The 18,099-nt window shown below is 32.8% G+C and overlaps 2 protein-coding genes across 2 annotated transcripts; one reads left to right on the top strand and one right to left on the bottom strand.

The window, feature by feature from the left end:
• The first annotated feature begins 125 nt into the window (after positions 1 to 125).
• On the top strand, positions 126 to 3,388 carry LOC128396141 (nuclear receptor-binding protein-like). The gene is made up of 5 exons (XM_053356677.1): positions 126 to 496; positions 779 to 1,093; positions 1,302 to 2,333; positions 2,726 to 2,868; positions 2,960 to 3,388. The coding sequence occupies exons 1-4, from the start codon at positions 377 to 379 to the stop codon at positions 2,843 to 2,845; spliced, it is 1,587 nt and encodes a 528-aa protein (XP_053212652.1). The 5' UTR covers positions 126 to 376; the 3' UTR covers positions 2,846 to 2,868; positions 2,960 to 3,388.
• A 59-nt stretch (positions 3,389 to 3,447) lies between these two features.
• Positions 3,448 to 4,478, bottom strand: LOC128396148 (uncharacterized). Its single transcript, XM_053356684.1, has one exon. It carries the CDS (start codon positions 4,228 to 4,230, stop codon positions 3,730 to 3,732), a length of 501 nt encoding a protein of 166 aa, XP_053212659.1. The 5' UTR covers positions 4,231 to 4,478; the 3' UTR covers positions 3,448 to 3,729.
• Positions 4,479 to 18,099: the final 13,621 nt, after the last annotated feature.

Here is an 18,099-nt window from a genome sequence, read left to right as displayed (position 1 = left end):
TTCATTTTCGGCTTGTCTTTCTTTTCCTTGCAAATTAAATTCTTTTATCTTCCTTAGAACAATTTTCATAATTGACTGAGTCACTTGATCTTTTCTAAGGAAACTAAAGAAAATCAAAATAAAAAATCGAGTAAATAAAAAAGAAAAATTTGCGAGCCGAAAACGTCGATCAGCTGTTTGAAGAGCGTTTGGTGGAGCCACAACACTTTTATTCCGCCGATGGATCCACCTTGTAATCAGTGAGATTTTCTCATAATAAGTGAGATTTTATGTACAATTTAACCGAAGCTGTTTTGTAGAAATTCAATTGTGTCTGTGTTTGTCTTGTGTCTTTTTCTCTTCCTTTTTGTTTTATTTTCTCTTCTGGGCAACAATTATGGTGGAACCAAAACTGATTGATATCAAAAGCTCATCTACAGCTGAAGAAGATTCCGAGGATGAATCTGAGGTGTTGGAAGAAAGTCCGTGTGGTCGGTGGTTAAAAAGACGAGAACAAGTAAGTGTCTAGTGTTGGTCATCATTCAATTGAAGGAATTAACATTTATCTCTATAATCAAGGCTCTTGGTAGAATTTGTTTCCTTCTTAGTAACTGATCTTCTTTTTTTTTCCTCTTTTTCTCTCAACCTCTTTCTCTCTTTCTCCTTTTCTTTACCTTCTTTTCATCACATCTCCTCTTTCTTTCCATCTCTGTCTCCTCTCTGTTCCATTGGGATTTTCTATTTACTTTTACCTGTCTATTTATCTGCCACTCGTGGTGACGGCAATGGGAACATGAAGGTTGAACAGAGAGACATACCTGGTATAGAAGCGACTTATCTAGCAATGGATACAGAGGAAGGTGTTGAAGTCGTTTGGAATGAAGTTAGATTTTCTGAAAGAAAATATTTCAATGCTCGAGAAGAAAAGATTAGTCAAATTTTTAATCGTTTAATACAATTGGACCATCCAAACATCGTCAAACTACATAAATATTGGATGGATAAAGATGTGGATAAACCCAGAGTGATATTCATTACAGAATACAATTCAAGTGGATCGCTCAAACAATTTCTCAAAAAGACCAAACGGAACCAAATCAAAATGGCCCTTCCAGTTAGTTTGCTTTACTACTTTTTTGTTTCTCACTAGAATAATCTTAGCTTTTATCTATGTGATTGCGACGAAACATTTTCATCTTTTGGCCAATTTTTGTCATTCTTTATCTTTGCCGGTTTCATCTTTTGCTTTTCTGATAGCAGGAAAATGTCATCGTTTATTTTTAATCTTTTACTAAAGCTATTTGTTTATCTCATCTCAATAGGCCTGGAAACGTTGGTGTACCCAAATTTTGTCTGCATTATGTTATCTTCATTCATCACAACCTCCTATTATCCATGCCAACTTAACTTGCGATACTATTTTTCTCAGTCACAATGGTCTAATCAAAATCGGTGCTGTGGCTCCTGATGCCATACACCGACACATCAAAACAGTACGAGAACAAGCTATGGCAAATTTATATTTTGTTGCGCCAGAATTAGGGGAAATAACCGGCGAAACGTCTTCCGCTCTAACACCAGCCGTTGACATTTATTCATTCGGCATGTGTGCTCTGGAAATGGCTGCTCTGGAAATATCAAATAATAGTGAAAATGGTAGTTCTGCTCAAGTGACCGAAGAAGCGATTAACCGGACAATTGATTCCTTAGAAAATCCATTACAAGCCGATTTTATAAGACAGTGTTTACGTAAAAATCCATTAGAACGACCTACATCGAAACAACTTTTATTTCATTCTGTTATTTTTGAAGTTCCATCATTAAGATTACTGGCTGCTCATGTAATTGTCGATACACCCTCCTACCAACCAGAACAACTCACCGAAGAAGCTTTACAAAGATTTCTGCAATCTCAATCAGCGGATAACGTTCTAGCCGAAATAATTCATAAAGATGGACGTCCAGGTACATCGATAAAGTGCTGTGATGCTCCAAGAGCGGAGATGGAAAAATTCTTTGAAGAAGTTCGAAACGGTGCTTATCCGTTAACTGCTATCATTCCTACTTCCCGTCCACCGATAATTACAAGACAGAGTACAACTTCACCCGTAGGGGACGAATCAGATAAACCAAACTCACCGGATAACATGTACGATGAGGAAACTCGACGAATTATGAACATGATGTGTGACATAAAATCTATACCTGAAAGTGATGCTCTTCTTGTGATTAAGTTAACTATCTTGTTAACCATGGATGACAGAATGAATCGTCAATTATCATGTGAAATAACGGAAACTGATTCACCTCATTCTTTAGCTAAAGAGCTTGTTGATCTTGGTTTTATACACCAGGTAAAGTGAACTCATTGTCATTTTCATTTTTACTTTACTCATCTTAATCTACATCCAATTCTCTCTCATATTTTCAACGAAACTGTACCGATAATCAATTCGATTGTGTCCATATTCTGGACAATCTTAGTAACTCTACTCTTTTTCTCTCAAACCCTTTTCTATTATTCTATTGAGAATCTATTTATATTCTTGTTGTTTGTGCTTCAGGAATAATCTTCTTGTTTTCCAATTGTAACAATTTACTCTAGTCTGCCATCATTAGCTCATCCTGTTTCCTTTCATCACCATCCCCTCTTTCATTTTTCTTTCATCATCACCAACGATGCTCCAAACGAGCGATTCATCAAACACTTTGAATATTAACGTTAACCTGTTTTCCATTCTAATAGGATGATTGTGATATGGTTGCAACTTTGATCGCCGATACGATCAGTAGAAGCAGGTTAACTTCCGATCTATCGTTGACATCCACCACTCCAACGGCACATACTCAAGCGATTTCTGTTTAAAATGTCTGCACTTCGAAATGAAAGTAACTATTGTTTCAATTGTCGCAAATGATTATTCTTAATGGTTAACAAATACTAATTATTAATTTTCAATTTTGTCTTTCATGTCAACAGCCACCATCTATATCATCATTATCACGACTTCGTGTGGAGACAATTAAATTAAATATATATATATAGCTTTATCATCAATTCGATCATTGGAAAGCATCAAATTTATTATTATAGAATCCACTTGATTGGCTTTTACTGGTCCATCTTCATTGATCAACTCTGGCTCAATCTAATCAAAAGCCACCAAAATGAAGATTATGACAGAATCAAGAAGGAAAGATTGGCAATAATCATCACTATTATCATCAAGTGTCAGAATCAAATACAACCAAGAGTTGATTAAAAAATGATGATAATTATCATTACCATTGTTGATCTAATCACATTGTTTATATATTACATAAGCTTTAAGAATAACATCTTTTTTATCGCTTCGCAATTTGCTTGTGTGAAAATACCAAACAAAATAATATTTCACATTGACATTAATTATCTTTGATGTTTTTTGATGATTCCAAATTATAATGATATTATTACCAATTAGTAGATTAATTGAAATAATGTCATTGTTTTTGTTTTTTATTTATATAAGAGCAAAATCAAATGAGCCAAAAACAAAAAAATATATAGTCATTAATAACATTATATATTTAATATAATATATTTATCTTTCTCTCTTCATCTTTAATTGGTTATTTTGTTAACCTCTTCTCTATAACTTTAATCGTTTTGTATATTCGATAGCTGTTAATCTCACACTGTTTTCCTTCTCTCTCTCTCTCTTTTCATTATGTAATGTGCATTTTGTGAAGATGAAGATAATATTGTTATTATGTGTACATTAGTTCGGCCATGTAGGACATTTTGCGAGGAATATACAATTGGACATCTAAGTAAGCAGCCAACTCTTCAACGGATACATCAGGATCAGCTGGTGGTCCGTCTTCATATTTGGTGATATCGTTTGATTGGTTTTGTTGATGATTATTATTGTTTTGATTTTGGTTCTCATGATTTCGATTAAAACTTTCTACTTGGCCTTGGCGTGTTATATCTCTGTAAGGACCCATCGAGTTAGTGGATACAACAGTAGAACTCGTAGGGTTAGAGCAGGAGAGATTATCTATGAGTGCCAATGGTGAGTTTGAGAAAGAGGAGAAACTAATGGTTTCGCTTTTAGACGATTTTTCTTGGTGATATTGTTTGGGCTGATTGTAGATGTGATGGAGGCTCTTTTTACCAGCACATCTTGTCCCAACTTTCATTCGTTTAAAAGCAACCTCGATTTGTGAACAGTTATCATCAGACAGTTGGACATTTTCTCTCTCCATTTTGTTTACCTTTCCAATTTCCGAGCAATTATAAGACACAATTTAGAGTAGAGATTTACTTGGTTAACACTAAATGAGAAGATTTCCACTAATTGTGGTCAATATTGGAAACAAAACACATTAGAATAGATTGTCGAGGTTCAACTAAAATTGTAAACAAAATTTGAGCGAAGAAAAGACAGAAAGAAAAGAAAGAGGAAATGTAGACAGAGGAAGAAAGAGAGACCAAGAAAAAGAAACCACCAGATGGAGTTACAATCGACTGGACAGTTGCAAGGGAATCAATTTAATGTTAACATCCTGGTGGATGCGAAGAAACCATCTCGACATGTGGCGCCATCTCTTTTCTTTGAGGAACAACAACAAAGTTGATCGGTTATTATGTTTGCTATCCATTGAATGAAATGGTTCGAGTTCATTTCTATGAATAACCACGAATATCACCGTGAACATTTTTAACTAGTCTATGTGATTACCAAATTGTGATAATTCACCATGTATCATTTCAATTCTACAAAACTCTTGAATCTCAGTTTGATAAACTCAACCACTTCCATCAAGTCAATTAGTCCATCGTTATTATTAACAATGTTATAATCGTTACATTTGCACAATTAAAGTATATAAACAAGCAAAATAATCAGAATCAACTATAGTCAAGGTAAGATATAGTTAATTTAATTAAATCCTTTACTTCCCACAGAATTATCCGATCATAAATATGAATTTTTGAAAAGTTCTGAAGGTGAGAAAAAGTATTCATCCAAATTCATGGATATTGTGATAATTATCTTGCAATGAGATTAGAAAAGAATATTGAAATAAATCGAAAAAAAGTAAAAAAAAAGTCTATGAGAAAAACTTTTGCTCTATTTCAAGTATTTCAGGATCAATTCGTAATCAAGTATCATGCATGAAATCGAGAGCCTTACATGGAGAAAATCTAATAATGAATTGTGGATGATTCCTTCCTTGGAAAATCTTAAACTCTCAATAATCGATGAACAAAGTTAACGTTTATTAGTAGTTGTGATTGTGAACAATTAAATAGTAATCAATGAAGCTTGAACAATCACATTTGTTGTTGGAGGGATGAAGATATGATGATGATTGAGAGAAAGAATAGAAAAGACAATCAATGAGTTTCCCCTCTCTCATTTACGATTATGACGATTTTGATGATTGTCTCACAATAACCGATGCATTTATTGTTTGACTTACCGATTGACCATCAATGATGTTAATGATGATGAAACTGATGACAAAATAATACGAATGAAACAAACATGTTATCATGATAACATGAGGAAAAGATAACAAAGGGAAAAGAGATAAAAAATTTGTGTCACATATCATGTTGGTTGTAATTCGTGCAATGAAATTCTCCATGATAATAATGCTAACGATATAATTTTCCTTTGCTTTGTTTACTTATCATTACGATCTGAAAGGTGATGATAACATCATTCACTGGGGGTGATGGTGGATGATGAGCATCAAGATGATACTGAATTATTGAGTGAGAAGCTTTTGTGTAAACGTAATGAGCCATGATCATAATGACGCTTGTGATTTTTTGCTTTCACTTTCTTTTTATCATCTTGTTTCCTAATTACTCTTGTTGATGCTTCGTGAGTGATTTTTTTCAATGAAACAACAATTATTGCATTCAGGGTAAGTCCGATTACACTGAACAGAGGAGGTGGAGGTGGGAAAGCCAATTGGTGATGAGCATGGTCACTTTATTGTGGTCACTGGTCATAATTATCACTATTTATGATCCAACTTTGTGAATAGTCATTTTGTTTGCTTGAAAATTGTTCATTTCATTTTCAAGTTTCACTATCAAAGTTTTATCACCAATAATGTTTATAGTGATTTATTCAGAATCCAAGTTGTCCATTGAATAACTGCTGACGTCGATCTCGGCATGAATTTTAATACAATTGGGTGTGTGTTGTCATGTTGTGATTGATATGAAATTTACCTCAACTTTTCAATTGAGATTAGTGCTCACATTTTCATCTAATTTGTCTTATTCAGAATGATTGGGAACCCGGGTAACGATGAAAGTGCCTCAACCAAAGAATCAAGACCCAGTCGAGTTTATCAGTCCAATAACAATTCCATTAACCAAGGTGATCGATCTGAAGATGAAGATATTAATGAAAAAAGACGACCAGTTGACTCTTCAGTGTTACCGCTCTCGACATTTCTCAAATTACCTTCATCTTCATCTCTGTCACCAGAACCGCCTCCAGCGCCATCAACTATCCAGGCAAATTCTAGTCACGAACAAGGTCAATCCATTTCACCACCTCCACCATCAGGTACAAGATCTCGATCAATGTCATTAGTGCCTGGACTGGATATTTTATCTCCACTCATTTTCTCAGGGATCGGAGGTGGCGGTGGGTCAGGAGGAGTTTCCAATGCTGGTAAACCTTCAGCAGCAACTGGACGCAAAAATAGTTTCCTCACAGAACGAACTCCACAATTTATGACAGTAGCTCCTTCTTTCACGACAAGAAATGGACCTTGGTCGCAACAAGATCCATTGGCAAGAGCTCGCAAATCAATCGACGTTCGTAGTTTCCCTTCCTATTTAGCTCGAAAACGCCAAAGTATAATCGGTGCTCGACTTTTCGATACACTAGTTGAAGGTAAGTCCACTTTAACATTACTAATGCTAAATAATTGCTCATGTTAAACAGTCAATCAAATCGAGTCATTTTTTACCATAATGATAATTTACTCGCAACTGAATTGATAACCTACGGGTTAACTTTCAATGAGTTGATCAAGGAAACTTTTACTTAATCCCCTGATTATATTTGCTCACCAGATCAAAATTCTGTTAATATTTTTTCAATTGATTGAAAAAGATTTGAGGAGTTAATCCACTTACCTTAAGGGCGAACCTGCTCATTTTAAAAAAGTCCCATTTCGTCTTGAAGAAACAACCAAATCAAGTTAATTTGAGAGTATTAATAATCATTGAACATGAAGACAGAATTAGTATTACAATTATGATCAAATAAAAAGTTAATCACGAAGCAAAAGCTAGAGGAAAAAAGTGATAATGATGAAAAGAATCACGCAAATTATCATGTTAACAACGATGAAATTAATATAATCATCACAATTATCATTGTGTCGTAAGAAATACAATGTAAAGGTAATAATTAGCTACGTGATTAGTCTAATTGATTATAATTGTCAGTGTAAAACTTGAATGTGAGAAAACAAGGGAATAAATAAACAAATCTAATTGCATGATTTATGTTTAATCCTAATGATATTTCATGATGATGACAATTTTGAATGAGCCAAAAGCTCATTAATTAATGTTCATTGGTGGATAAATTTTGATGCTAATGGTCATTGGGTGGTGATGATGAATAACATCAATTGGTTTATAATGGAAGTGGGATAACTTTTGCCTCCATCAAGTAACATATTCCACCAAGAAATTGACCCATTTCATATTTAATATGATATTGAAAAACCATTATTATTATTTGGTTTTAAATATAATATATTTCTGGTGGGATTGAAAATATAACAACATTTCCCATCGGTGGTAAAGTTGATGGTGGAAGAAATAAAATATCAGAAACCAAAGGTTCACGTTTCATCGTTTTACTTGCTTCCTAAATCTTTTACTATCTATTCATTCATTTTTCAGCTTCTATCCTTTATCATCATCATCATGACCCTGATGATGATCATCCACCATTATCACCAGAATCTTGATTCTTTCCTTCATCGTGCTCAGGGAATTATAGAGTTATCATCAGAATAAAAGTATTCCTTCTAAAAGTTTCTTCTTTTCTTCATCTCAACTTTTATCTCTCCTTCAACTGGAATCACCTCATTCCATGATGATGACAAGAGATGATAGTGTATCACTATCACCATCATGTTTACAGTTGAATCTTCAAATATGAATAACAGACAATTTCGCTCATTGTGGATTACATTTGAATAGAAAAGCTCATCCTAACATGTAATTCAAATTCGTTCAAGGTTTGCCAAGAAAAAGATTCAGTTCTGAAACATATCTCACTCTTCCATCACCTACCTGCCTAGAAATTATCACAACTTGTAATTCCTTCCCAGCAACTGATTGTTGTGGTCATTTTCAGTCCGATTAAAATACAGTTAACTTTAATGGTGATTCTTTTGCTATGATAATCTTTCATCTTATCATCTTGAGGTCTTAAAGTAAGAGAAAATGATAACTTATTATAGACTGAAACAAGTTAAATAGAGAGAAAACAAAGAATATTCGGTTAAAGTATCATAACGGAAAATAGAAATGATAAAGATGAAAAGAATAAAAAGATAAAGAGAAACTCGTGAGATGAAAGTTAACATTGATCATCTTCCATGTGAATTACTTTTTTCATGATGAATCTTCATCTTTTCTCATATTATTATTATTACATTCCTTTGCCACTTATAGTCGCTTCATTTCCTTTCTTTGATTGGGTTTACCTTTGCTTCATCTTCATTACTTTTCATAGTATTCCTTCTAAAGTTTCTTCTTCTTCATCTCAACTTTATCTCTCCTTCAACTGGAATCACCTCATTCCATGATGATGACAAGAGATGATAGTGTATCACTATCACCATCATGTTTACAGTTGAATCTTCAAATATGAATAACAGACAATTTCCTCATTGTGGATTACATTTGAATAGAAAAGCTCATCCTAACATGTAATTCAAATTCGTCAAGGTTTGCAAGAAAAGATTCAGTTCTGAAACATATCTCACTCTTCCATCACCTACCTGTAGAAATTATCACAACTTGTAATTCCTTCCCAGCAACTGATTGTTGTGGTCATTTCAGTCCGATTAAAATACAGTTAACTTTAATGGTGATTCTTTTGCTATGATAATCTTTCATCTTATCATCTTGAGGTCTTAAAGTAAGAGAAAATGATAACTTATTATAGACTGAAACAAGTTAAATAGAGAGAAAACAAAGAATATTCGGTTAAAGTATCATAACGGAAAATAGAAATGATAAAGATGAAAAGAATAAAAAGATAAAGAGAAACTCGTGAGATGAAAGTTAACATTGATCATCTTCCATGTGAATTACTTTTTTCATGATGAATCTTCATCTTTTCTCATATTATTATTATTACATTCCTTTGCCACTTATAGTCGCTTCATTTCCTTTCTTTGATTGGGTTTACCTTTGCTTCATCTTCATTACTTTTCATCCTCATCCTTTTTTCTTGGCCAACATTTAGATTCATTTTTGTCTTGAACAACCCATGCATAACTGAATATACATTTATGGATGATGATGATGATGATGATATAAAAATTCTCATCATTATAGTAAAAATATGTACATTTTTGTTATCCACTTCCATCATTCCACCCAAGCATCGCTCTACAATATCCGAGCCCCAATAGCACGATGAATAATATGCTTTGTAAAAAGTTCAGGCTGAAACTTTTCCTCATCATGATTAAGGATTATATTTAAACAATAACATGAAGCAGATTAAAGAGTAGAAATTATCGACTCTGTTTACCTTTTACCTTGTATTGTGGTTGGAAAGACTAATAGAGAAAAGTTCTAATCCATATTTATCATATGAAAAAAATAGAATGGAAATTTTTCTTTGAGAGAAAAAGATGTGAGAAAAGTTTTAAAGCTGAACCATTTTCATTCTGCTTCAGATTCCAACCACAATTCATATGAGGATTGAGATAACTCATTAATTATCATCATCTTTTAATAAGCTATTACATTTATATCAACGGCATCACCATGATGATATTCATGAGGTTAAAACGATCAGTTTGATGATGATAAATTACCGGAATATGATTGATAAGATGATGAGCATAATAAAAATTCCGAGTTGAATAATGAATTTCTGTTTATTCAAATCTAAATGTATTTTTTTCCATTACCATAGTCGCTGGTTCACCCTTACAGCCCATTACACCGGAGGGCGAAGATAATGAGGAGAATCGTTCGTCGACTGACAATAATAGTCACAAAAATGGCGATTCAAGGGGCAGTCGTAAGTCATTGGTTCATCGACTCAGAGGTAACCGGAAGAGTATTGAAGAAGAAGAACCAGAAGCACCGACTTTGTCTCTTGGGGAAAGAGTGGCCTGGTTAAAGACAAAAGGACCTGAGTTCGGGACAGTTCGGTGGATTGGAAGATTGCCCAAAGTTAGTGCCTCTTGGACAGTGGGAGTTGAATTCGTAAGTGAACGTACTTGACCAAAAAACCATAGAGCATGAGTGCTGAAATTCCGCTTCCTTTTCGTAAACATTTCTAGTGATTCAATGATAGAGATTGTAGCTCGTATGAATTGATTGAAATTCGATAATCAAATTAATAACAATGAAGAAAATAATATGACTGAAAATAAGTATTGGTCAAAGATAGTTGAAGAAGAGAGGGAGAAAGTGATAGAGAAAATGTCGAGATAAAAAAGTAAATTGAAAGGAAATAATTTCATCTGAAGAGTATCATCATGTTTACATGATATAAGCTGAATAATATCAACGAAAGGGGATGAGTTATTAAACCAAGATGGTTAACCAAAAGCAATGAAGTGACAATTTTAGATGTGATCAGATTTGGGCGATGATGCTGATTGAATCATGAGAAAAAGTGAGTAAAGCCTTGGGTTGCAATTTATACAATAAAATGAAAAAGTTTAGATTTAATTCTGTTTTCAGAATATAAGAAATCATAAGGATAATATGAGAATCCATGAGTCTCCAGAATTTATCGCAATTCTCCTCAGACTAGAGAGTTGCAATGAAATTTATTATGAATTCCCCAATTTTCTGGGAAAAGAAAAGATTTTCGATTGAATTCTTTGCTAAATTGAGATTAGTTAATTGTTGAAATCGATTTTTAATTTAATCATCTAAAAGTTAAGATGAATTTATTGGAAGATTTTATTATTAATAATGTTCAGATTGTATGAAAAGTATTAATGATTTCGTGTTAATTACTTATTGTTAAATCTTTCGGACATCTAGTTAATTGAGTTGAAGGTTAATATTCATTGGGACATCGGGACACAATTCAATAAATCATCACCAGAGCCACAACATATTCATTTGTATAGCATTTTACTTGAAATGTCAATATAAATGTCTTTTTTGTTTTCTCTTTGTGAATATGCTTTAATATCGGATGAATATTCAAACATTCATATGCAAATATCAGAATAGTAATAAATACACACTTGATGTGATAAAATGCAATAGAAATAAATTGTACTAATATTTCGTCATCATTATAATCATTTGATTAAATTATTAGTTGATGCATATTCTATATGCTAAGGTAATAAATTCAGTTCTCATTATGGTAATAATAATAATGATTATGATAAAATGGGTGATGATGATCATTATCATCTTAACATTGTAATAATAATGATGATTGATTGTTATTAGATTAATTTAAATCTTACAAACACAAATATTTGATTACTCGTCAACATTATTATCCTTTATGATATTTTCAGAATTAAATATTCATTTTGCAAAGGAATCAAACTGATTATGAAATTAGTATGATAACTTTCATTCTGTACATAGTCGGTTAATCTCTCACAGAATTATTGTATTCATGGTGTTTCCTTGATCATTTCCAGCATCAACTGATTGATTAAGTTCTGAGATGGACTATCAACTTAGAATTTGTTCGAGGTTCGGTTTCGAATATTCTTAATCAATTCGATAATTGTTCTCATTCTTGATTATCCTTGAGATTTTTTCCATGATGATGTCTAAATGATTTAATGTTGCTAATAATTAAATTTAAATGGAAGATAAATTTATGGTAAATTTTCCTTGTCAGTTAAAAACAAAGAAAACTTTTTTCCTAAAGTATATTATTAATTTTATAATCACCATGAATATCATGAAGATCAAAGACAATCATGATGATAATCAATCAAGGTAAACCAGTCAACAGTTTAGACTATCATGAGGCTCAATTTTTCCCCACCCTTATTCATTTAATACTTGCAAAGTTCATAATGGTAAATGAGTAGATATGATGATAATGCCTCATGCTAATAATAAGCTATATTAATGTTATAATTTAAATAATGATTGTAAATTACACTTTATAGCAATTTAAGAATAGAGTTAAACTTATAATGTTGATGATAAAAATTCAAGAATGAAAAAGATCTCTCAATTTCGCCTCCATGTAAGAATCATGATCAGTAATAAAATTTATTGTAGAAAAAATAATTTGCTTTCATTGAACCTTTTATATCGAGTCCAAGTTATGAATTAATGAGATGGCGAATAAGCTTTCAAATATTCCGTATATTCAGTTTAATTGGTCGGGTGAAACTTTCAGATTTCTCAGGATTTTATCAAAGTGAACAAAGCTACGTTTAATTTTCTAACATGATGATAAATGTTTCAGTGCAAAAGATTTGACATCTTTTTCCCACTCAATCGTTATAAAAATGAGCAAAGAGCTGCAGGTTTTCAGGTGAAAACATATTATTAGTTTTGAGTCACAAAAAAAATGAGTTGAAAAGTTTTATCATCAATTCTGCCAACCATGTAAACTTACCTGTGGGATAAGTTGAAAGGTCTTTTTAGGAGCTGATTATAAAGTTTTATCATGATCATTAACTTTGTCTTATTGTTTGAATATTTCGAGCTGAAAATTGCTGTTACTTTGAATAAGAAAAACAATAGAATTCAAGATTAAATTCGAACTCGTAACTTTAGAATCCTCATTTTTTTACTCGTTTGCAGGAAGATGCTTTGTTCTAATACTTTAGGACTGTAATTAATGGCGCTTTTCTTCTCTCTCTTTCTCTCTCTCTCTCGATCTCTGTATGTTTCTCCTCTTATATGAGATCGACTGAAATTCTTTGATATTCTTCTCAATTCTGTGTAATTGTTGTTGTTTACTTTCTTTCATCATCCTTCTTATTACCTTTTTCATCTTGGATAAAGTTTTTTTCCAACTATTATCTTTTCATCCTTTTGTACACTTTTCTGTATCATCATCGTTATTTTCCTCTTATCTTCTTCTTCTAACTTGCTGAACTTTTACCCTGAAACCTACTTGTTGCCAATTAAAATTTCATTTCACGTTCATTGTTGTTAAAGTTATTCAAGCTTCTGGTTGATATGGAAAGGGACAGTCTTAGCCTTTAATCAGATGAATTTGATCAATTCAATAGAAAGATCAACAACCACACATGAAGTTTAGATGATTAATTTAATTTCAGGGGAAATTTCAACAATTCCGGCTACAATTACTTACATTTATATAACAGCTTCGGAACATCAGAATCAACCAAGAAAAAGAAAAGGAATAGTTTAGGTAATATTGTTGAAGAAAAAGTGGAAGGAGATGAAAATAAGCGTGATGATGAAGAAATTTGAGAGAGATAAAGATTCGGATGAGATGCGCTCTACAATGCTACAATTACTTACATTTATATAACAGCTTCGGAACATCAGAATCAACCAAGAAAAGAAAAAGGAATTTTAGTAATATTGAATGAAAGAAGTGGAAGGAGATGAAAATAAGCGTGATGATGAAGAAATTTGAGAGAGATAAGGATTCGGATGAGATGCGCTCTACAATAGTTTTGTAAAAAAGATGCGTGAATATATAGAGAGGGAATTGAGTGTTTACCAGGTAAAAGTGTAAACGGTTAATTTGACTTTCCAATTCAATGAAAGGGAAAAATTGAGTAGACAGAAAAAGAGAAAGAAAAAGAATAAGAACTTTTCACTTCATCTTCCTGGGAAATTGTTATCGATGCTACTTCAGCTTCTCATGAACTAATACATAATGATAAGAATGAAGATGATTCTGTTTATATGTACATTGTAGTTTTCCAAGAAAAATGAATTGAACCAACTGAGAACGAACATCATATTCGATTATTAACTGAATTGGACTAAATCATCATCCATGTTTGGTCAATAGTTTTTACCAAACTTTTAGTTTTGCTTAGAGTGACCATTGGAAATTTTTTGTTCAACAAATAGTGTTCAATTGATTTATCTTACAATCGGCATGTTCATTAGCAACATCATCATGGTCATCGTGATATAGACATGAAATTGATTCAATCTTGGATTTCCAGTTGAAGAAAATATTTTATGTAAACTCTCATTTACTTTTGGAATTTTATTCGTTTGCTTCACAACTAATTTCTTTTGGCTCATTTCCTCTTCCGTTTAAATGGAATCCCTGTGGATTTTGTGAATGCTCTGTGGTTAATATTATCCTAGGAAAGTCTTTTCCTTTGTGATGTACTAATGTTTTATCTCTGGTGTTTATTAACGAATCCAGGATAACGCAATCGGATCAGCTGATGGTAAATTTGAAGGAAGACGCTATTTCACGGCAAAGGAAAGTTTCGCTAGATTTTTACCGTTATCATCGTTGACTCGGGTCGATAATATAATTGGAAGGCAGAGATCGGGTAAATTGATTATTTATCTTCGCTTGCAATGTTATCAATGCTAATTGATTGTTTGCTCGAGTTGTATGAAGCAGCAATTTTGAGTGGCCGTTAAAACAAAAAATTCTGAAGATTTTTTCATTTCATTTCATTTCAATTTTTCTTTTCTTTTCTTTCCATGTTTCGTCTTTGTTTGCTTGGGAATATCCAATTTCCATGGTGTTCCAATGTGTGTATCTATCGACTCTGTAGGAACTTTACTATCTCGAATGTCAGTTCAACTTAAACCTGGTCAACTTATTAGTGTCCAAAGGGAATCAGAGAATAATCTACCGATTCATTGTGCTCTCAACGCCCCTCATCATGTAAGTTACCATGAAATTTTACTATTCTTTCCGTACCTTCCCTGTTTTCACTCTTGCTCAACCAAAATCATTACTTTATGATGATGATACTTAGAAGTCTATTATTTTCGAGAAATAAATACTTTGAGCTTCAACATCTCGTATCTCTTGAAATAGAAAAAAAAGAATTAAATGAAATCGAAAAAAAATTGTCTCCACATGTATACTTCCACTTTTATTTCCGTTTCCTGTAGAAGTTTTTTTCATTATCTATTAAAGTTACTAAGAAAACAAATGTAGACTTTTACTCGGATTTATAACTCTCATCAGTTTCAATGATATGGAATCGACTTGAGTAGCTTAGAAAATTTTGTTGTTGGTGGAAAAAATGTTATATGAAAAAATTATAACATTGAATTAGAATATTCATCACTGATCATGATGAAGTTCCCCTGAAACCATTTGAGTCATTTGTAAGTACAATGAGTTTCAAAGGTTCATTATTATCGTGATGATAATGGTGTGAATTTGTATCTCTAATTCTGCTTTGTAAGGATATTTGTTTTTTCTATTCTTTTTCTTTCTGGATTCATAAGAATTCACTTATATGAAACATGATGCAGGAAAGACAAAGATGAAAAGTTTCGAAAACAAGAGAAAACTCAAGTGTTATTCTGATACATTTACCCTGGAAAAAGAGAATGAGAGTGAAAGAAGAGGAAAACAACGAAAACATTGATGAGAGGATGATAAAAATGAAGAAAAATCAAGGTCGAAAGTAAGAAAAAAATTCGAGAAAGATAAATGACTGAGGTTATCTGGTGTTTCCCTCTACAAATTTATTTACTTTTTTGTATCTTCCCTGAATGAAACATGTTAGAATTTGATCATGTTTGTAATTCTATCAACAAATAGATAAACAAGTAAACAAACCGACAATAAATTAAAAAGGTTGCGATGAGCGAAACTTTAATAAAGTTTCAGTTTGGGAAAAGTTTCACAAATAATCGAATCAGTAATTCAATATTTGCGCAATAATGAAGAAAAAGTAAGGGAAGAGTTTCACTCTTTTCTTAAATGGGTTGGGTTTTAATTTAGGTCAGACGAAAGAATGAAAGTAAAAGGGAAATGAACATCGAATAAATTTCAAGTTGACATGTTCGAAGCTGCGATTGGTTCTTCTATTCTTCATTTATTGAGTTCTGTTCAGTCATAATTTCCAACTGATTGATTCTCAAGGAATTAGTGCCAAGATTAAAATATCATATTCATGAAATGGAGAAAATTAAAAGACGATGGAGGATGAAAAGGCGAGATTATTGTCATCTTACAACCTCATGGGTCCTAATGTTTTGGGTGTGGAGAATTTCTGATGTAGCCAGAAAATTAGGTTACATGGAAAGAGAGAGAGAGAGAGAGAGAGAGAGAGAAGATTCTCATCAATGAGGTTTTCCTTATTTCTTTTGCTGATATCAGGGATTTTTTAATTTGCATTTCTTGAATCTAATTTCATCCATGTGATCATCAGGATAATTATGCTAATAAGTGAGAATTGTACCATAAAATTTTCAGAACTTTTTGATTCAATTCGATCTCACTGATTAAACTTATCACAAAGATAGTTAATTCAATTTAACAATTAAAATGAAAACATGATTCTAATGATTGTTACTAAAGAGAGGCAGGTTTTTAGAATTGCTGTAATTTCAGACTTAATTAAATTTCAATTCATTCAGCGATTAATTTCAAATGTAAAATGTTGTAACTTTGATTGTAGTCGTTAATTAGTTGTGTGGGTTCTTGTAATCAATGTAAACCAATTAAGTTAACATCTCATTTACTTGGGACAAATTTGCAAGAAAAGTGAAAATTTATTTTTCCCTTTTCTTTTACTCAAATTAAATGAATACCTCTTGAGAAGTATTAATACTTTCACTTTTGGAATAAGTCTAAAAGGTCTGATTAGTTGTCTGTATTGAATTAATTAGGTCAATTAGATGTTAATTTATGATTACAAAATAATTGAAGCTTCTTGCAAGCTCAACCAATTCTAATTGTGGTTTTGTTGTTTAATTCACGATTGTTCTCGATTAGATTGATCATGATGTTCATGTTCCAAATATGAACCACTGTTTGTGCAATAACTGTAATCATCCCTGTGCTCACTTATGTAAAACTAAGAAGCCCAAAGGTCGGAAAACTGATATGGCTCATATGTGCCACTTTTCACAAAAACCTCACAATAAACTTTGCTGTGGAGGTGAAGAGTTACTTTATAGTCTAGCAAGTGCCCAGGATCTTGAGCTGAATGGTTCATTGGCAGGAGATATTGGCGGTGGGATTGGTAACTGTTCGGGTAACAGAAGAGGGAGAAAAGTTTCTAATCCTTCAGGGGGCGATTCTACATCAGGTAACGGCTATGGACCAGGTCCAAATGGCTGTAGTATTTCATCTTATCGACGTCGTTCTGGTCGATCTGATGGTTCGAGAAGACGATCCTCTGGATCTTCATCAACAATCCGAAGGCTACGAGACAAATCACTGAAAATAAACTCTGCACCGACATCAACTGAACGTAAAGCTGAATCACAAGCCACAACGGAAGGAAATAAAGATGAATGTGTGATCAGTGGGAATGGTGATAAAGATAATGGAGATGACAAAGATGCAAATACTGAGGTAATCGTTGTAGGTGGGGAAGAAGCAAGTTGCCAAGAAGGTGTAACTCAATTAAATCCATTCACATTGTCTAAGCTTAAATCTGGGTCAGAATTATCTGTTTCTAGTTTACCCTCAACAGGAGCATCTCAAGTTGAAGTTTATATTGCACGAGGTGCACTTACAGATGAATCAGATTTGGATGATGATGATGATGATGATGATAGATACCAGGATGATGAGGAGTATGACGACGATGGCTGTTCAAGTGGATTAGTTTCATCTCAAGGACGCCACTATTTACGAGGTAAACGAGGTCGCCCCTCACATATTCCGCATGCTCATCACCAAGTCAATAATTGTCCCAATCAACGTCGTCGTCGTCGTCGTCGTCGTCATCATCATT

This window comes from Panonychus citri, unplaced genomic scaffold (assembly GCF_014898815.1).
Source record: "Panonychus citri isolate SS breed McGregor unplaced genomic scaffold, ASM1489881v1 Contig00143, whole genome shotgun sequence".
Classification (NCBI taxonomy): Eukaryota; Metazoa; Arthropoda; class Arachnida; order Trombidiformes; family Tetranychidae; genus Panonychus; species Panonychus citri.
The sequence above is the reverse complement of the archived record's forward strand: the minus strand, read 5'-3'. Positions and strand labels throughout refer to the sequence as shown.